At 28.5% G+C, this 22,447-nt stretch overlaps 2 protein-coding genes across 2 annotated transcripts; one reads left to right on the top strand and one right to left on the bottom strand.

Moving 5' to 3' along the window:
* Positions 1-4,055: 4,055 nt before the first annotated feature.
* LOC149063149 (uncharacterized) lies at positions 4,056-7,262 on the top strand. Its single transcript, XM_089215532.1, has 7 exons — positions 4,056-4,321; positions 4,425-4,706; positions 4,876-5,064; positions 5,266-5,412; positions 6,234-6,487; positions 6,576-6,737; positions 6,806-7,262. Exons 1-6 carry the CDS (start codon positions 4,129-4,131, stop codon positions 6,729-6,731), a joined length of 1,221 nt encoding a protein of 406 aa, XP_089071658.1. The 5' UTR covers positions 4,056-4,128; the 3' UTR covers positions 6,732-6,737; positions 6,806-7,262.
* Positions 7,263-19,368: 12,106 nt separating this feature from the next.
* Positions 19,369-20,415, bottom strand: LOC149063150 (uncharacterized). The gene is made up of 4 exons (XM_089217666.1): positions 20,287-20,415; positions 19,970-20,104; positions 19,696-19,892; positions 19,369-19,589 (listed from the first exon to the last, which is right to left on the bottom strand). The coding sequence occupies exons 1-4, from the start codon at positions 20,323-20,325 to the stop codon at positions 19,433-19,435; spliced, it is 528 nt and encodes a 175-aa protein (XP_089073792.1). The 5' UTR covers positions 20,326-20,415; the 3' UTR covers positions 19,369-19,432.
* Between the last annotated feature and the right edge of the window lie 2,032 nt (positions 20,416-22,447).

The following is a 22,447-nucleotide window of genomic DNA, read 5'->3' on the forward strand; positions in this document are numbered from 1 at the left end:
CACCCAAAGGCCGAAATCCTACTCCCCTTTTATATAATACACTGTATTATACATATTTGACTTTTGGACTAAAAATACACAAAATAAATATAAGTTAAAATTCAAAATATTTTTCTAATGGTAATATAAAACAACATAAAATGAAAATTGCTTATTAGACAGATGATAAATGCATCATCTATCTATACTGTATGGAGATTGTTATTTTATAAAAAATACTATTTTAAATAAATTTGTGTATAGTATATAATATTACAAAACCAAAACAATAGTTATAGGTATATGACAATTTTTATGTGAATATGTGATGTATAAGTGAGTGAGTTAGATAACTTTTATAATTATTTTAAATCATTAAAAGCAGTAAAAACCCATGTAGGTAGTAAATTAGAATATTTACTAGGTACATATTGTTGTCTGATAGAAACATAAAAATCAGAATTTTTTTAAAATATATTTTTTGGTAGGTTAGGTATTCATCATTAATTAAAATATAATTTATGTAACTAACAGTTTTTAAGAATACTCAAGGTTTTTTAATAAACAAATTTGATTAATGATTATGTTTAAAAAATAATATTAGCTTGGTTAGTTGAATACTATTATAATACCTACTAATTTACTATATTATATATATATTATATTATTTGTATATATATATATAGGTCCTTTAGCCAGTTATATGTATTTTAACTTATTTTTAAGTCTAAATAACTAGCTAATTCTTTAAAATCCAATTTGCAATCAGTTTTATATTTTCTGTACACAGAATATTAATATTTTAATATATTTTAGACTTCAAATAAATAACAATACCGATTAAATTTTATGATATTTGTGTAAAATTAATGACGAGGAAGTATTGTTATCAATATATTTTATATTGAAATAAAAATTATTATACATTTGTGTTGAAATTCCAATATTTTTGTTATTTCCAAAATTAAAACTTAAAACATGTAATAAAATTTGGGAAACATTCAGGAGACACAGCAAGTATTTTATTAGTCCGTTCAAGTATCTAATAATTATAGATTTTTTGAATGTTGATACTAGGTTGTGTCTATCATTAATTAATATTTAAAATGTAAATGGTTTCAATTATAAATGTATTGTTTTATAAGTTTTATGTTAGTAATATTATATAGATACTTGATGCTAGCAGAATGGCAATAGTTGTAGTAGTCATAGATACAGATTGTTTTAATTTAATAAAATATTGTATTATGTCTGAAAATTGTCTCTGTAAGGGGTGAGGTATGTACAAAATAATATAAATGCATTATTAAAAATTACATGTAATTTAAGTTTTTTTTAGCAGTGGCAGAATAAACTCTTATTTTTAATAATGCATTTATATTATTTTGTACAACATATGTTGTTGGTATTATGTAGTTTAAAATAAAAATATGTATTATTGTGTATTATATAGGTAGTATTGTAGTATAATGTGCATTATAAATGTGTGTTATTTTAAATAGTAGATATTAGTGTAGTATTTTGTATAGGTACTTGTCACTTGGGTATGCTTGGAGTATTTAATATTTATTGGGTATAGCAACGGTATAGATGTTAACAAAAAAGCTTAAAACATCTCCCGAATATCAATAAAAATCTATTGATATAACTATTATTAAAATCTGTTCAGTCTTTTTTTGTGGTATTATAAGTATAATATAATGTTATATAGTATTATTAGTTATAGCTGTTAATAATTAATTTGATTTTTAAATATTTTTTTAGTGTTTCAATTCGGATTTGTACTGTGTGTACCAGCTGTATAACTTATATATATAAACGTTTATGTAAGTATCTATACTTAATTTTTTTTTTGGTATATTATTATTATTATAATTGTTAAGATAATGTTCAAAAGTAAAAGGTCAAAAAATAGGAATATTCGACAAGAACTAGATTTCATTAATAATCTATATAGTAATGAAACCAATATATCTGCAAATAATAATCATGCAACAGAGGAAATAAATGTGAGTAAGGTAGAAAATTCAGAAGACAATCAATCGGGTGAAATTATTAATATGCCATCAACATCAAAAGGAACAAATAATTATATTAATTCACCACAAATGACAACTTCTATACCTTATGATCAAGAAACTATAACTGTGTCCACTATTGGTGATCTGTTAGGTAACGAAGACCATAATGTAAATCCTTTTTCAGCAGTAAGTGAAATAAACAATTCATCTTGCAATACATTTAATAAAAATTTGGGAATTTGGGCAGTCAAATGCAATATTCCAAATGCTACTGTAAATAAATTATTGAAGTTAATGAAGAAACAAGATAATATAAATACCCAAGATTTGCCATATGATAGTAGAACACTTTTAGCCACACTGAAACCTGCAGAGCGATTTATTCGTACAGTTATTCCTGGGTCATATTATCATTTTGGATTGGCAGAAGGAATTCGACGATATGATACAAGCAGTTTAACAGAAATAAAAATTGCAATTGGGGTTGATGGTTTACCATTAACTAAAAGCAATAATAGTCAATTTTGGCCAATTATGGCATATATTGTTGGAATGGACAAAAATGTATTTCCAGTTGGCATTTACTTTGGCAAATCTAAACCAAAAGACAGTAATGACTTTTTATTAGATTTTGTTGCCGAAACCAAAGATCTTATAACAAATGGTATAGAAATTAATGACTGTATTAAAAAAGTGATAATTTATAGTTTTGTGTGTGATGCACCAGCAAAATCTTTTTTATTAAAAACTAAAGGTCACTCAGGATATTCCTCTTGTAACCGATGTATTGCAAAAGGTGAATATTATCAAAATCGTATTTGTTTTCCATATTCTAATAGTAAATCTACTAAAAGAACACACAAAACATATGAAAATATGACACACGAAGAGCATCATGTAGGTGAGTCTATTTCAAACCTTGTTGAGTTGCCAGGGATCGATTTGGTTCTTATGTTTACCCTTGATTATATGCATCTTGTTTGTCTCGGAGTCGTTAAAAAATTGATTGGGCTGTGGTTACATAAAGGACCGTTGAATGTTCGTTTACCAAGTCGTGATGTACACAAATTAACAGAAGCACTATTGGCTGTCAAGTGTTATATTCCATCAGACTTTGTTAGAAAAACCAGAGAAATTCAAGAGGTATCCAGATGGAAAGCTACAGAGTTAAGATTATTTTTATTGTACATAGGACCTATTGTACTAAAAAATATTATTAACGATAATTGCTATAATCATTTCATGTCATTAAATATTTCTATGATAATACTACTTAGTCCAAATCTTCAACATTATTTACCATATGCCGAAGAACTTTTAGAATATTTTATAAAAACATTTGAAATATTATATGGTCGTGAACATAATTCCCACAATATTCATGGTTTATCACATTTGTGTGATGATTTTAAATTTTATGGTCCTCTTGATAACTGCAGCGCATTTTCTTTCGAAAACTATATGAAAGAATTAAAATCTAAAATACGAAAACATGAAAAACCACTCGAACAAGTCATAAACCGATACTCAGAAATATATTGTCATAATTCCCTTAGCTTATCTAAAAATCCAACAAATCATCCAATATTATTACTACCTCACAATAATGGTCCATTAATCAATAATTTAAATGGATGTCAGTACAAAAAATTAATCTGTAAAAATATTCAAATAAATACAAAATTTGATAAAGATAGCTATGTTCTAACCACAGATAGAGAAGTTTTTAAATGCTTGAATATAGTTAAACAAAAATCTGACATAGTGTTGATTGGAAAACATTTTGAAACAAAAACATTGTTTCATGACAAGCTAACGGATTCAACAGAATTTGACATATATATTGTAAAAGATTTAACAGAAAGCTTAAAAACCTGTACAATTAATAACATAAAAAAAAAATGATGTTAATTGCGCATAATGGGAATTCAATCGTTATGCCTATAATACATACTGCTTAAATTTCTTGAATTAATACATTTTTGTAAATATTACTAATTTTTTCTTATTGTTTCATATACCTACTCAGAAAAATATAAATTTATACTACTTATTTGTAAATACAACTTTATTTTTATTTATAAAATATCGTAAAATATATTATTATCATATATGTAGAAAAACAACCATGTGGATTGTTGTCCATTTTTTTGGTGACGACAGTGTGGAGTCAGTACCAGTTGCATGGTTCAATAAAGAAACAAAGTTATGCGCATGGCCTCTTGTCAAAACTAAAGTAAAGAAATATATCGAGAAACAAAAAAATCCTGATGAAATAAATTTCAAATGGATTCCATCCAGAACTTTGGGAAGATCATACGGTAAAAAAACTCATAGTTATAACATAACTTATTATAAATGATTTACTAAATAATATCTAATACATGACTAATTATGGTTATTATTTATTAATTATATGTTTAGAAAACTTAGAAGAAGCTCGTAAAAAATCCAAGAAAGCCGTTTATTTATCAGATTTATCTACTAACGAGGATACACAAAATGATAGACATATTCAACGTTGTAGTAATAATAAAAACAAAATAGATAGTCCTCCTTCCTTAAGACATGATATTTTATTACCAATAAGGAGTAGACCAGTTATTGATATATTATCTACAAAAGCTGATTCAAGTTCAGAGACTGACAGTATTTTATATGACTCAGATAAAGATCCATCTTATGAACTACCTTTAGTTTTAAATGGTATGATTATTTCAATTTTCAATAATTAATATTAACAAAATGTTCCTTATGCATCATTTCTTAACCTCTTTAGTGTCATATTATTATTGTCTATTATCTATTGTAGCAACCACAGATTGAGAAATGTGACAACAGTAAGAAACTCTTTTTTTTTTTTTTTAAATTACAGAGAACTCAGTTCATATTGAAAAATCACCTCCTGTAAATGACAGAATTGAGTTTGAAACTTCAGTTTGTAGTGACTTGAATCCAGAGCAACTACAAACCACTGATGACATTCTGCAAATGCCTACTGAAGCAATAACACCAAAACTAGTGCCTGCAAAAAGATCATTATTTCTTAATTCACACTTCTCAGGTATAAAATGTAGTAAAAAATATTCTATTATTTTTATTAGATCCTTTATTCATATTTATTATTATAGTAATTAGTATACCTATATTGTATTTAACATCAGTCCATATTGACTTCAAAATGTATATTAATTTATTTACAAATTATTGTGTATACTCTTATAATTTATTTAACTATTATTCAATTTTGTAATATTTTTTTTAGATTGCAAGAAAACTAAAAAATATTTTCCAACTTCTACTTCTGTATCAACAAATAATGCCACTGTGGTGAGTGGTGAACTGTCTTCCTCAAGTAACCTCACTACTATTGCTTCACCAATAAATGATGTGCCTCTAATGACTACTGCAGGTATGTACAATTTAAATAAATGTATATTATTTATATTTAATAAATTTACATTTACACAAAAATCTACATTCACAAAAAAATTTAAATATTCTTATAATGTATTAAGTACACTCCAATGCTCATATTTAAATAAAACAACATTACTAGCATATTTCTAGAGGGAAGCAGCGGTCCACAGTTTACCTATACGTAATTAATATGAATTATGGAAGTTTGTAAAAATTATAACATTAAGCTGCTGCATGGAAATCGTTGTCAGAATAATATATTACTATAAATGTATAATTTCTATACTTATTACTTAATTATGCTTCAGGAACATATCTGTTCTTTTTTATTTGCTATGGAAGGTGTTCAGTATTCCTGGACCTCGCCCCCCCCCTTAAATACGCTATTGGCGAATAATATTTATTATTTTCATCAGATCATAATAACAATATATTTATATGAATATCTTATTTATTGTAATTATTCATACTATTCATATGGTCACAGAGAAAATAAATGATCAATAAGATTCAAAAAATGAATGCTTTTTTTCATATAAGTTTAATTTAAAAATTTTTGTAATCTTATTATTTATTTTCTGATATTAATATTATTATTTTAATACGTCATCAGCTATTAAATTGATGATCATTGTCCTACAAGGTCACTAAACTTAAAATATATTTTGTAGACGGGTATCTATATTTGTTTTATATGACTATATATGCACGCGATTAATACATAATTTTTAAAAAATTAAGTAGAAATAATTGTGGCATAATAATATATTGTATATAATAATATTTGCAAATTAATTTTTTATTTTATAATAGAATTCCAAAACTTTGTTATACATACATTAACAAAATTAAAGTATGATCAAATCACAATGAGCAATACATTGAATGCATCACATGTTGCATTACAAAATTTTTTAAATACTTCTGGTGAAACCATCACAGCACACATGGCAAACAATATTACACAATCAATTAATATCGATGAAATATTCCCTCTTAAGACGGATGATGAACTTGATAATTTCGAACAAAAATTGCTATGTGATAAAAATTTTAGACCTAATATGGTATGCATTAGAACTCATTTAAAATAAATAGTAAATATGTATATAATATATTAAATATCTTAAATCAGCTTAACTATTCATTTTTTAGGTATCAAAACTATCTTTATTAGTTGGAAATAAAGATATTGGGGATAGTGTACGACGTATCATGTTGAAAATGTTTTCAGATGAACTTATAAAAAGTTACTCGCTATTGGGATTTAAAAAAAAAAAAATTTTTCAAAGCTTGGATGTTATCGTTTAATCATTGGTTATTAATATTTATTATTATTATATTTACTAATATTATTAATATTTAATATTATTTTTGTTTTTTAGATGCTTTAAGGGTTAACATCAAGTATAAAAACATAATTGACAAGGACATTGACACACCACTATCAACTTGGTTGGCCCATGCCAAATTTAGGATTTTAAGCAAAGCAAATGCTACAATACAGACATTAAATAATCTGGACAATACATTATAATTATTTTATATAATATATATTTAATTTTTTCATTATTATTATTATTATTTTAATATTTTTTATGTTGTTGGTATTGAGTAAATACCATTGCTGAAATCATGCGCTATATCAATGCTATATTATTTTTTTTATTTTATTATTATTATTATATTAATTTATATAATAATTCATTGAATTTTGTCATTAATTTTTTTTTTCAAATCTGTTTTATGTTATTGATATTGTATAAATACCATTGCTGATATCATGAAATTATTTTTTTTTAATTGAGTTATAAAATATTAATAAATATTTGAAAGTGAATACTTTTGACTTTTTTTTATTTATTTGTGTATTTTGAAATTATTTTATATTATATAATATACGTTAAAACATATTTAAAATTTCAAATATTATTTATTATAATTTCAAAAGAATATTATAAATATATTATATTGAAATATTATACGAACTTAATGACATAATGTTATTATAACATTAAAATTGATGGTATGAAATGAAATTAAAATATTTTGAAAATATTTCATAAATATTACTGTAACTTTCACGAAATGTTTTAATCTAATCAGTACAAGAATATTTTCAGAATGTTAATTTCATAACATTTTAGGAAACTTATAAAGGTAGGACAAATAATGACCATTTAATATTCTAAGAAAGTGTCAATAATATTAAACAAATGCAATTAAAATGTTATGGAAACATTAATGTTAACTTCTAAATATTCTAAAAATGTTAAAATAATTTTATATTGCTGTCTGGGGAGTATATAACCTTGAATTATTATAGAATATAATTATAATATATAATAGTGTAGTAACTATAATAAGGTACCATACACTAAACAGCAACAACATGATAATCGCGACTATCAAAATAACTAAAAGGTTAGGTATAATAATTTTTCCAAAACGTTCTAGATTGTTTTTAATTTAACTTAAAAATGTAATGTCAAAAAGACATTATAAAAATATCTATATAATAAAGTATTTTAACGTTTGTGTTTGCGCCACAGTGACTATTCGCGCGGCTGGCCGCCTTGGTGCGATAAGATTTCGGGTAGTCCGCGCACGGTCGAGCCACCATCCTCCTCTTTCCTTCTGTTAATCAGTTATGTAAATATTGTTGTGTAATTAAAAATGTATATTGTCTTTGTTTTAATCGGTTATTGTATTCTATGTCTAATGTCTTTGTATATATCGTTCGTTTATCATATTTTGTTTTTTCTGTCGGTTGTTCGTCGTTGTCATGTGTTCGCTATTAAAGCAACACTTCTTGTTTTTTCCGTTTTTTTTTCTGCACAATCTTCTTTTTGTTAATCGCCAGTACGGCATTAATTTTGTTTTTCTTTTTGCCATTGCGGCTCGTTTGTAAACATGTACTTCGTCATGCGCTATTAAAGCCACATTTATTGACAAATAAACTGCACCAAAACACACAGAAAAGAGTCATTATTATTTGTATATTTCCTCCTCACACACGTCTAGCAAAGTCGGAACCCGACGCACTGATTGCTACGCGTTTTGGTCTCCGTGTTCCGCCGTCGATACCACGTCAACTGTTGTTGAGTTTGCCGGCACACGTAAGTCCGCCAGCACCCGCCGTGGTGCGTGAGAGGCCGCCAAGGCCTTCTAGTATCCAGTCCACCTCAACCTCCATCCATCTCAACACGCAAAGTCTTCATCAATAGATTAACCCTTTGACGAGTATAGACGGAAATTGCCGTCATTCAATAAAGTAGCTGTATAGAGGAATGACGTATATTTCCGTCATGTTGGAGTTTCCGACTTCTTTGATTTTTAATATTTACAGGAGTGCTCTTAACAATAATATACTTATCATGAAATATTTAGCACCATATCTTGACTAAATTGATAACTAAAATCCCACTTTTTATCAGTGTTGCTTACTAAAATATAAATTATTTTAAAAAGCGTATAGAATCTTTGTTTATATGTTGCCTATACTGTACAATCTGTAATAATAATAATAATAATAATAATCATAATATTGTGAAGACACACACTATAAAAAAACAAAACACACGCGGTGTTGTTGTTTACTATGCATGTGATTACTGAATACTGATTTAATTTTATTATTATCGAATGCTGCATTGTGCCTACCATCATTGTTTCACTTGGGTGCTCTGTTAGACATTAGTCAGTTACAATTTAGTGATTTACAAATACATGATCTGTTATATATTATAGTTGCCTATTTTATATTATTTAATTCGTCGTCGGTTGTCTTAACTTATTAGATTTAACATGAATAAACTAACTTGCGATCAAATAGCTGAAATCATAACAAATGATGAATCAACCGACGAACTGAGTGATTTTGATAGTAGTTCTGACGAATCGGACGTCGAAGACTTGGCACAAGTAATTAGGAAACAATTAGTATCTAAATTATCTAATAATAACATATTAAGTACTACTGTTTCTAACTCTGACGTAAATTCTACGCCAAAAAATGTTTCTAATAAAAAACCAAGTAATGATATAGTTGATAATACATTAGGCATTGGCTATAATAACTGTTCTAATCCCGATGATCCATATTTATATTTAAGTTCTCCAGAAATTTCTATTTCAAATGACCTAAATCTAAATTCATTTGACATAAAAAATATGGAAATTATTTTTGATGACAGTAAATATGTAAATTATCCACTCACATCAACACCAAATACTAATACAAATAAGATTACTACACTAAATAGCAATAGTAACAACTGTTCTTTTGATATTAATTCTGTTCATCAAAATATTGAACAAAATGTTGTAATTTCGTGCCCAGAACCGACACTTACTACTAAAAAACGTAAAACAGAAAATTCTACAAAAAAACAAATTCCAAATAAAAATATTCGATTAGACGATGGTACACTATTTTCGGGACTTTGGAATTTCAATGAAAATACGTTACCTCAGTATTGCCCAAATAATTTAAATTTTGATTGCTCACAGTCTGGAGTCAATAGTGATATAATTAACAATTTACCATCCGAAAATTTAGAATTATATATTTTTAAACACATTTTTGATGAAGACCTGGTCCAACATATTGTTGATGAGACAAATAAGTTCTACCATTTTCTAGTAAACAATACAGTTTTATCAAAACATTCGAAGCTAGGTAAATGGAAAGATACAAATTTAAACGAAATGTATATATTTTTTTTCTCTTATGTTATTAATGCCACATGTGAAAAAAAATAATATTAAAGATTATTGGTCTACTTCGTCATTACTATCCACACCAATTTTTGGGAAAATTATGACTCAAGATAGGTTCCTGTTATTATTGAGAGTCCTTCATTTCAGTGATAATCGCAATCAGATTCCCGGAGATAGATTATTTAAAATAAGAACAATTGTAGAGTCCCTCCGAAAAAAGTTTAGTTTTACATACCAGCCTCATCAAAAAGTGTGTGTTGACGAAAGTATCGTTGAATGGAAAGGCCGACTTCAATTTAAACAATACATTCCATCAAAACGCCATCGTTTTGGCATAAAGTTATTTGTTTTATGCGATTGTAAATCTGGTTTTGTTCTTGACTTTTTAATTTATACTGGTGATAATACACATATAACTATAAACGAAACATTAAAACTGTCTGGTTCAGTGATATCGACGTTAATGGAGCCCTACGTAAATAAAGGACATATAATTTATATGGATAACTGGTACTCATCCCCAACATTATTTGAATATTTATTGGAAAAAGGTACCGGAGCATGTGGTACGGTAAAAAATACAAGAAAAGGCATGCCTAGTTTCCCTAAAAAGTTAAACGTTGGTGAATGTATTTCTGCTACATCAACAACCCCTAATATGATATGTTGTAAGTGGAAAGACAAAAGGGATGTACATATGCTATCCACAGTTCATAAACCCATAATGAAGAAAACAAATAAACAGGATAGGCATGGAAATGATATACATAAACCCGAATGTGTAATTGATTACAATGCAAATATGGGCTTGATTGATAAATCAGATATGCAAATTTCGTTCAATACGACTTCCAGGAAGTCCATATTATGGTACAAAAAATTTTTTTTTCATTTACTTGATTTATGTGTACTTAATTCGGGAATTGTATGTAGTACCGTAGAAAAAAAAACTTTGAAGTTGCCAGAATTTAGGTTGAAATTAATCGAGCAAATGTTACATGCTCATTTGTCTGATAATATATCACCTAGTCGTGTAGGGCGTAAACCAAAAGACGAATTACCGCTTAGACTTACAGCTCGTCATTTCCCTACCAGAATCAATACTGGAGAAGTTTAAAAAAAAATTTCCAGAAGATGTCATGTCCATTATAATTCAAAATTAAATCCCCAATCAAGAAAAGATACTTCTTATGAATGTAGTGAATGTGACAAACCTTTATGCATAGAACCTTGTTTCAAGGACTACCATACTAAATTGCACTACTAAGTAATCAAGTAACTAGTTACCAATTTAAAAGGAAGACTAACCTAGTTCCTATAATCTATATTATCTAGGTATATTATATAATGTTTTATATTAATTTTAGCTTTTTATTTGTTAACTTATCTTACAATATAAACTAAGGAATAATTATTTATGTTATGCCATACGCATTTTAACTTTTGTTTTATTTTTTTTCATTGTTATTATATATATTTAAAAACTACAGTGGTACATTTTGATTTTTAATTTTTTATACAAGTTGATTATTTTATTTTATTTCAATAAAGGATGATTTTTAATACATTTTAAGCTAACTGCAGATTTATTTGATTGACAGAAAAATACTTTAAAGTTTAATGGAAATTATATATTTTCTCTATAGTACCTAAGCATATTTAGTATATTAGTATATATCATTATATGATATTAAAGTCTCCTTTTATAAACCTATATAGTAAATATTATATTTGGGAATACATTTTAAATAGTGTTTTATTTCTAAATTGTACAGGTAATTAATATATTTATTAATAACTTAAAGTTTCATTACACATACACTACACGGAAATTAATGTCATTCCACTTTGAGTTATAATTTTTCTTAGGACGTCTATTTCCGTCTTTACTCTTTTGATAAAAATTAACAGGACGTATTTATCCGTCTTTACTCTTTTGCGTAACAATGATTGTGACGTAAATTTCCGTCATTACTTTGATAAAAACTACAGTATTTTGGTAAAAACAATTCACTCTCTGGATGTACAACTATGAAAAATAATTTACTCGTCAAAGGGTTAAGTTAATTTTAAGTGCCCATACAGTTGTAAGTCCTGCTGCGTCATTGCGCCACACCGGATCGACCACAGGGCCCCCTCCCCATACATAGCCTGTACCATCCTGTTTCCTATGTAATTAGGTAGCTTCCCTTCCGTTGTCCCATAATCGTCGGTCCACGCGGCCGCCGCCCTCAGAGTAATTGGTTGCCTATGCACACCATTATCAGGGGTATCGGGGGGAAGTGAGAGGAATTGCCTACCTAGACTAACTTCGGGCGCTTTACACATCGGCTTATGGCAAGTGGTCCCGGTCGGCACCACATAAAGTCAAGTAGTCGTCCTCGTAACAGTTGGTTTTTTAACGATTTTAAAACATTTTAACAAAATTAAGTTTAAAATGTCGAAAAATTAAGAAATACGAAAAATACTTAAAACATTCTGTAAATAACATTATTTAACATCACCAATATAATAATTATATAATAATACAACAAAATTACATTTTTAACATTAAAAAACCAATTTAGGTGGAATTTTAAAATAATGTTATATTTATAATATAATTTATATAACTTTTAAAAAACATTATTGCTGTATTAAAACTACAATATTATCTATTTAACCTAAAATGAATATTACTATAATGTAAATATTATGATTCTGTTGTCTGGGTCCTCTGTTATGATGTTATGATTATTAATATAATTGAATATTATTAGTTATATTTATATATATATACAAGCTAAGTAGTGGACAAACATTTTGCGGGGTAACTCCGTACCACTCCACTCTGCCAATCTAAACTTTAAATACCTATAACTCATAAACTACTCGTCCTAAATTCGAATTTTATGAATCAAAATACTTAGAAAAATATTCTGCTTTGGAATATGAAATTAAAACTCTATGTCGTCATTCAAAAAAGTAAAAAACTTAAAAAATGATAAGGATAAAAAACATTTAAAAATATAATTTTTGAATAAAAACGTTCGTTTTTTAACAAGTTGAAACTATGTAAAAAAATATTTTGAAAAAAGTCAATACTTTTTTAAATAATGAGTGTTCTTCGATAAAAAAATCACCCTGTATATATATTTATTTATGGTACTCATAAGTACTGGCTAGTAATTCAATTATTTGATATTTTTTTAGGACGCCTGTATAAATCTGTAATTTAAATACCTGGACCACACAATTCTGGACAATACAAATATGGATAGAACATATTCAGACTACACAAATCTGGAATGTACAAATCAGGAACTCCAAATTTAAAAACCTGGAATGTACAAACCTGGAATGTACAAATCTGGAATGTACGAATCAGGAATGTACAAATCAGGAACTCCAGATTTAAAAACCTGGAATGTACAAATCAAGAACTCCAAATTTAAAAACCTGGATGTAAAAATCTGGATTTAACCCAAATTGTACAAATTGTACAATGAACTCAAATTTTCTCTTGTGAAGGTTTAGCATACTCAATTTTGGATTTCGGTTTCAACTGTTTCAACGGTTTCAAGCCAATAGGCTAATTTATTACCACATTTTTGTTTCTAATCATATCTGAACTAAACATTATAGGTAATTGACAACGAAAGTGGTTTTTATACAAAATATGTACTTACGCCCAAATAAAAAAATCGTTTTCATTTTTATCCCCTTTATACCCTTTGGTGTTTGATTTTGAAAAAAGCGGTTGTAAGACGTTTCATTATTTGTATTACAAAGTGTGTATACCAAAATTAAAAAATATTGGTAGTAAAGCCTTTTTTTGATTTATCTACATAACTCTTTTTAACCCCCTTGGGGGTTGAATGTTTCAAAATCCGTTCTTTGAGGATATTTTCTACCTACACACTACCATATACCTATCAAACTTCAGCTTATAGGGCAAGTAGTTCTCAAGATTTCATATTTAATCGAACTATTTTGCCCCTTTTTACTACTTTTAACCATTTTAAACCCACCTAAGATTCAAATTTTTGGGAAAAACCAAGTTTAAAAAAAAATCCTACCATGAAATAACGTTTTCTCTCGCTTTTAATCCCCCTCACCAAGAAAAAAATATCAGTGAAGTAGGTAATGAAGAAGCATGTTAAATCAACGAAAAATCGGTGTGATTTTGATGGCTGTAACCCGATTGAGCACAGTTTCCATTTTTCACTACTCAATTGTGGGTTGACAATGCGAAATGTACTTTTTGCGTTCTACATATTTTTCAGAGGAGGTCATTTTCTACTGTGCATTCAATAATTGAGATTGTATTAGACTGTATTCAAAAGTATTTTAACATGTATTTTTTTTACTTAAATACAGCTTATCACATTTTTAATTGGATCAAAACGTACTATTTGCACCAAATAGTACATTTTGCTTTAACACAAATAGTATGTTTTGATCAAATTTTTTACAAAACGTTCTATTTACATAAATTAAATTTTATAATGTACAATATTTAATATCATTTTAAGTTGTAACGTCACAGAATTTTCAGCCTCTTAAATAAACAATAATGTCCCCGAGCATACCTATTACAACGTTGTTGGTAAGTCAACGCACCTTTATTCGTCCCACCATGGGTAGTAAAGCTAGATATCGTGCGCTAGTGCACTAATGACCGCAGTGTTATGTAATCGTTGTTCCCTGATCCCCCCTTCACAATGTAGTGTCCGTCGTCAAAGTGTCTCGATTGCCCGCCGCCTGTTGTCGTCCGCGCTTTTGTCGCGTCCGCCGGCACGGCCCGCAAACAATACTGTCTCCACCACGCAAATTATGTATAAATCCCGCAACACCGACGACACTGATCTGCCCCACTACCACGACTCCACGGCAAAACAAAGCTCAAAACCATCAACGGCCGGACTCCATCACCGACGTCTCGTCACTTCTTTTTCTGCCAATGGTCCGCACGCAATACGTTTTCTGTATTACGGCCAGCCGATCGAACGTCCACGACCTCTCCGGCACCCCGCACGAACCTCGTGTTTAAAACTCAGTTTAATTTTTGTGGACTGTTCTGCATATTTTATTTTTTCTACCTGATCGTCACCATCGCCATGATGGGCTAAGGCAACCACAACGGGCCCGTGCAGGGTGAAGCCAACACACATCATCGCCGTCTATGTCAACACCAGCTGCTCAGTCGAAGTCGTAATTATGTGGTCCTCTATGTCCCCCCCCCCTGTAAAAGCACAATATATTAGGCGTCGCAAGACGTGGGTCCTTACAAATATTTCCCCGGTAACCCCGTGAGCAATACGGTGGGTAGCCTCCTGTGGGCCGAGGAAGAAAATTTACCAATATCTCTTTATATTTTCCTTATAATGCGTATTTGACATGTGTCACCTTATACTGTGTATTTTCCGTGCGCCACCTTATAAATTTATTAACTGTTATTAATATGTACAATACATTCACCTAATTACCTTTAAAAAAAACCATTCGTATTATTTATTTTATTTGAGCTATTTTTTCCCCAACATAAATCTTGTGGCTTTCAATAGCCCATGCGTGTAACAAAGCCTGTGAGTTCCACCGACTTGGCCCTCGGGTCTCACGCGGTGCGGCTCACAGGTCACGAGGGAAGGTGTTCCCCTTTCCTTGTGGGTATAGTTTTTGTATCATAAAAACCACAAACTCTTACAAAGTTAAAAAGTTAAAATACTTTGACACAACTAAGTTTAATACTATACTTCACTAATATTTGTTCAATTAAATGTCTTTAAATTAAGGAATAATAATATAATACACAGGAAACTGGTAGTATCTATTAATTATATAGGTGAAAGGAATACAATATGTTAGGTATAATATTTATTAATATAAAACTTGTTAATAGCTATATAATAATTAGTAATTATTTTTATGTCATTAGTACATCAATGTGGATAACTATTAATATTCCAGATATTATATACAAAAAATATCTATAAATTAATAGGTTAGAAAACAATAATAATTGTAGAGGAATAAACACTACCTTATTTCTAATTTCTAGCAATATTAACAATTTTGCTGCTCTGCCAATTAGGTCATTTATAAAATAACTAAAGCTTGTAGGTAATGTATATAATTATTATAATTTATACTTTAACTAGTTATTTTATACATTCCCTGGCATCACATCGTTAATGTGTCAAATTGTAAATAACAAAATATCATAATAAATAAATGGGAATGGGACATTTCGGCGCTGCCATTTCGGCGCTGCCGTTTTGGCGCTGCCATATCGGCGATAGATATTTTCGGCGCTGCCGTTTTGGCGACGCCGATTCGGCGATAATGACAAAATATATATTATATAAGTAGACAAATAAAAAAATAAAAATGCACTATAAAATTGCATTTAAATTATATTTATTATAATAACAAAAAAATTGGAAAAAAAATTTATATTTTATTTTTACAGTATTGTTACTATAATATTTATTAGTTGTTTAGTTCTGGACGTACTAATTGGTTACTATTACTGCTAGCTATGATAAAATTGTTATCGAAGATAATTTGTACCTATGTATGTGTAATGTATATATGTACCTATAGTGTAATAAAAATTTCGTTCCTATATCAGATCTTGATGATGCGCTAGATATTTTATCAGAAAGTTTACCTGAGGAACTTATTTACTACTAACTTATTTATTAGATTGGTTCGAAGACTTTTATGTTGGCCGGAAAAATCGTAGTCGTGAAGGTCGACGGCCTGCACGATTTTCCCCGACAATGTGGAATTTATACGAACGTGTATTGACGAATAAAGACCGTACAAATAATCATGCTGAAGCGGCGAATAGAAGATTAAATCATTTAATGACAAACAAACCTACCATTTGGGCTTTCATAAATACATTACGTAAAATACAAGCAGGAACGGATACACAGTATGAGCATTTGGTTTCGGGTAATAGTCCACGGAAAAAGTTAAAAAAATTTAGAGACACAGACAATCGTATTTATAAACTAGTTGATAGATACGATAAAAATGACATTCCAACATTTATCAGGGGAATATCAAATAGTATAGCGTTGAAATAAAATGTTGACTATAATTGTAAGTAGTATATATTTGTATGTTCACAGCCAGCTTTTCCACGGTAATTTTTTTTTTCTTTGGGAGGAATAGAAGAAAAAAAATCTGTAAGCTTAGGTAAGGAATTTATGATTTTTTTTTCGTTGATTTCTTTTATGATTGCTTTTTGCCTCTTTGAAGCACCACTAGAATATGAACGCTTTGACATTTTGAAATGATTATATTTTTGACGTTAGCCAGAACATCTGGAATATATACGATCGTCTACTACAAATATTCTGTTTTATCAATTTTAAATACTAACTACTATATCTATTATACTTATTTTATAATAATACTTAAGGAAACAGTTTGTAACAAATACGCAACATTATAAATAAATCAAATAATAATTTTAAAGAATCAGTAGTATATATTTGTATGTTCACAGCCAGCTTTTCCACGGTAATTTTTTTTTTTCAAGGGGAAAATTCTCACTTGGAGCACTCTGATTTACCGCGTAACACAATACGGTGATTACACAAGATTGTCCACCTATTTGCGCCTTACACAAAAATATTTACCGTATCAACTATTTTTCCCCGTTTTTTAAAATTTTTTCAATCAAATATCGCTAATTTTTATAAAAATTACAGGGAGATTGTTTTTATGTTTTTAATCATGTTGGTTACACTGTTCTAGTTTTTAAAAATTTATATATTTTAATTTCTACTATTTAGTTGCAAGTTAATAATTTTACATTTAGTTACTGCTGATCCGTCGTGTATTCGAGTTGTGTTTTTCAAGTTATTATTTCAATTAATTAAAGAAATGAATTTACCAAAACTTACAAGCGATTTTCAATCATTAGTTCATCGTATACGAAATAATTCAGTTCCAACCCATCCAGGATATACTTCAATTTATTCAAGATTAAGATCTTTTGAACATTTTCCTTTAAATTGTTTTCAAAATAAATATGCTCTAGCTGAATGTGGGTTAAAATATACAGGAGTAGAAGATATCGTCGAATGCTTTTGCTGTGGACTTATTCTTCATAATTGGAAACGAGAAGATGACGTTTGGATTGAACATTGCAGATATAATCCAAAGTGTATATATGTATTATTAATGAAGGGAAATCAGTTTGTTCAAAAAGTGTTAAGTAAATATTGTAACAATGAATATATTTGTAATTGTGAAACTAGGTCATACGACACCGTTTGCTAAATCATGTTCTTTCATTATATGTTGTAATAAATAAAAAAAAAATATTATAAACAACTTATATGTGTTAGTTTTTAATCTAATATCTCGTGGACGTATAGTTCAGTGGATTAGTGCGTTAGGTTAATTTAATAAGTTAATTTCATGTTTCAGGTAAGTAAGTATAAATAATTCCCTCTACTCCCTTCACTACACACTAATCTATTGAACTGTACGTTCACATTTTTTTTACCATTTTTTTTTTACAACAGATTTAGTATATAATATGTTTACTGATGAAAAAAAACCTCAGTTCAAAGTATATGTTCCATCAGTTACATTATACTAGATTTTTTCATATTGATAGTCTGAAACATTACTATAAATATTATTCATCATGGTTCTACCTATAATCGTATCAAAATCAACCTTCGACATTCGTCCGTATAGTAAGAAGAGCGTTACAGTCGGTTTATTAATTAATAAACAAATTTCGATTATTGTGTTATTAGAATGTAAATTATCAAAGAAGATAATTACTTTAAACTTAGAACAATGGTTTACACTCATGTCTGAATCTAATTACATTTCAATTACTAATAATTTACACACCAGATGTAGACGAACAAAAATATCTGATTATATCACTTTATCACATATAGATTTATGTAGACTTAAACAGCTTCAACATTGTGTAGACCTCTACATTGCAGAAAAACAGAAACGTCTACCAAGTTACCAAGCTACATTTAACACAGCTTACAATCTAATAAAAAACGACGTCCGTGGTCTACCTATCAGTTGTCAGAGAAATGAATTCACAAACCAGTATATACAAAACTATGATTTTAGTTATTACACTCATCTGCAAAACGATGACACATCATTCCTATATGAAATATTACAATACCATTTTAATACAATGTCAGACTTAATACTTCAGGATTTAATAGTATAAAATAAACAAATATTTATATAATATATTGTATTGTTTATTCAATAAAAAACTCATTTTTTAAAAAAACATATAATAATTAGCCTATTATTTTACTTTTGATTGTACGACGTCCTGGGTCTTGTAGCATCGTGTCAAATATTGACTGCATGGTCTGATTCAAGCTTACATTCAATGTCTGGTCTTTTGACTTTTCGCTTGTATACAACTTAACACCAGCTTCACTAAACTTCCACCTATAATTATTATTTTTTAAATCATGAAATGAAGTGATAATAAAAATACCTATTGAAAAAGATTAACAATAGTTTAAAAAAAGTAAATTAATTATAAATTATTTACCTATCCTTAACCGGAACATTTTCAATATTTGAACATTTATAATGTGTTATCACCCAGTAATCTGTTGGCTTCTCCTCAAATGTAGTTTTTATCGTAATTAAACCGTCACCTTGTCGAAAAGTTAGCGAATTGAAAACTTCCTCATCATATTCTTCTGATCTTAAACGATCACCAACATTGTCTCTGTATGATGCATTCTATAAATGAAAAATATAATTTATATATATATATATATATATATATTTTATTTATAATAAAAAATAATTTAACTAACCATTTTCATCTGCTTCTTATTTGTAGATTTTTTTTCATTCGTCTTCTCAACACCACGTTTTAAAGTGGTTTTTGTTTTAGATGTTGATGCTAACGGTTTAACTTTAGAGTCAACGGATTCACTGAAATGTTCATTCTATGGATCATAAAAATAATATTTTTTTTTTAATTTAAAAATGTACAAGTGGTTTTATAACTGATATCTAAAAGAAACATATTTTATTTTTTTATGTTTCTTAATAATTATAACCATAACGTTGAGTAGTGTTACGACTGACCTCCAATTTGTTATTTGGTTTTTAAAAAAACTTTACTTACCTCTGATTCTGAAGAAATAATTGATGTTCTATAAGACATTTTTGAGCTGCGTTGTAGACTGTGTTGAGGACTGAATTGAAATCTTGAAGACTGATGAACGTTAATGGTTTTACATTGGCTTTTATACACAGATATTAGCCACTACCACAATGATTTATATATGTAAAATGCTAATGTTAATAGCAATGACTTGAAAAACCTTTCTACAAACTTGTTTTACATGAACACAAGTGGCATTATATGAATTATTAAAGAAACAGGATCTAAAATAATCACCCGCCTTGAAAATCAGATTTGATATAACAACGTTAATGACCTCAAAAGACTTTTCAACAAATATGTAATATAAGCAATAATAGTATAATATATGTATATAATATTAACATATATTAGAATCAAAAAAATAATTAGTATGAACCGGATTTCAGATATAAAAACGTTAAAGGTTAATAGCAATGACCTGAAAAAACATTTCCAAAAAAAAAAATGATTATATATGAACAAGACATTATATGAACTGGTTAAAATATCAAATATAATTTAAAATAAATTAGAATGTATATATTCAAATAGACTTCTCATATAATAATGTAATAAGAATTTGCATGAAAGACTACAAACATGTTCTTACATGGACAAAAGAGAATGGTATTAAGTAATATAATGTACAATCATCTCAGGATTATGAGAGGTACCTAATACTCAATGTTCAAAGAGAGGGTTAAACTCTAGTATAAAACACCGAATTTTTAAACATAAAGTCATCAGTTCACCAGCAGCTCTAACAGACCAAGAAGCTACAGAACAGCAACCATCCTCGACTCTCCAGCAAAACAGTTACATCAGAACAGACCATCAAAAACGTAAAAACATCTTCAACAACAATAGCAACCGTCAGCCAGACTCAGAAAACAGTCAACAGTCAGACTTAGAATACTTCAACACTAACTATGTAAGTACCTATTTTATTATTTTATTAAAACTTTTAATCTTTACTCCTATTTTTAAAAAAAAACTAGAAACAGAATAACAATGATTTAAACACATCATCATTATAATAATATAGTTTTATGATAATATTATCTATGTTTATATATTATATGATAAAATGTTAACATCATATTTATAAGATAGTAATTACATTTTATTACACATCAGCAATCTACTATTAACGAACATAACCTTAAAAATATATACCGTCTCTATCACCATAGAACAGTTAGCACTATCACCGCTTAATATTATCACCGAACGCAATATTTATTATTTTATAATATTTAATATCAATAATATAAAAAAATGTTATATTATCATAGTATAATATTCAATATTTACATAAAAATATTACAATTTGAGCTAAGTTTTTATAATTGAAATAAGTAGTATAATATTCTTATTCACACGCTCCTCACCACCCCGCTATTTTGATTTTCGTGTTGATCATTTTCTGGCGGTTGTATTTTCAACCACCACAATAAAAAAATCATTATACCGCGAACTGTTTGTGTTTTTCTTTTCACCACCTCCTACACTAGTGACACCACTGACTCACGCGGTATCCGTCCAGGACCGCCACAGCGGTAACAAACGCGATGAAAGCTAAAAGAAAAATAGGTATGGGTTGTAAAGGTAAACGGAAACGTGTTACAAAAAACAATAGTATGCTAGCTGTGAAGAAAAAAAGAACCTCGAAGAAAAATAATAGTGGTAAAAGACTGATTTTACCACCGAGACAAACAGGAGGTGTAATTCCCTTAATACCTATATTTGCAGGATTGTCGGCACTTGGTAGCTTAATGTCTGGAGGTGCTAGTGTGTATAATGCAATTCAAAATTCAAAAAGAAAAAAAGGTAGTGGCCTAAATTTAAACAAAAACAAGGTATGTAAAAAAACTGTTAAATACGCTACCTGACAGACCACTTTCGTCAGAAGATATTATAAAATGTATAACCAAGTTGAAAATCAATCATTTCCGTGGAGTGTTTTCACGTGATAACTTGCCTAAAAAACCATATGTAAATGAATGTGGTATATTAAACTTGGACATTTCTTCAGGCGATTGGGTAGCGTTTCATAAAAATAAAGATAAAGTCATATATTTTGATAGTTTTGGCGATTTACCTCCACCAATTGAATTACAACGTTATTTTAAAAAGTTTA

The sequence above is a fragment of the Diuraphis noxia genome, unplaced genomic scaffold (genome assembly GCF_037042655.1).
Source record: "Diuraphis noxia isolate RWA-SAM2 unplaced genomic scaffold, SU_Dnox_SAM2 contig0001, whole genome shotgun sequence".
Lineage (NCBI taxonomy): Eukaryota > Metazoa > Arthropoda > Insecta > Hemiptera > Aphididae > Diuraphis > Diuraphis noxia.

What these genes read in the sequence shown, in the direction of transcription:
- LOC149063149 (XM_089215532.1), top strand. Translation starts at nt 4,129, where the DNA reads ATGTGGATTGTTGTCCATTTTTTTGGTGACGACAGTGTGGAGTCAGTA. An exon ending in GCCTCTAATGACTACTGCAG is followed by an intron (nt 5,413 to 6,233) that starts GTATGTACAATT and finishes ATTTTATAATAG; the next exon opens with AATTCCAAAACTTTGTTATA. An exon ending in AAAATTTTAGACCTAATATG is followed by an intron (nt 6,488 to 6,575) that starts GTATGCATTAGA and finishes TTCATTTTTTAG; the next exon opens with GTATCAAAACTATCTTTATT.
- LOC149063150 (XM_089217666.1), bottom strand. Translation starts at nt 20,325, where the DNA reads ATGTCTTATAGAACATCAATTATTTCTTCAGAATCAGAG. An exon ending in ATAAGAAGCAGATGAAAATG is followed by an intron (nt 19,893 to 19,969) that starts GTTAGTTAAATT and finishes TTTCATTTATAG; the next exon opens with AATGCATCATACAGAGACAA. An exon ending in AATGTTCCGGTTAAGGATAG is followed by an intron (nt 19,590 to 19,695) that starts GTAAATAATTTA and finishes TAATAATTATAG; the next exon opens with GTGGAAGTTTAGTGAAGCTG.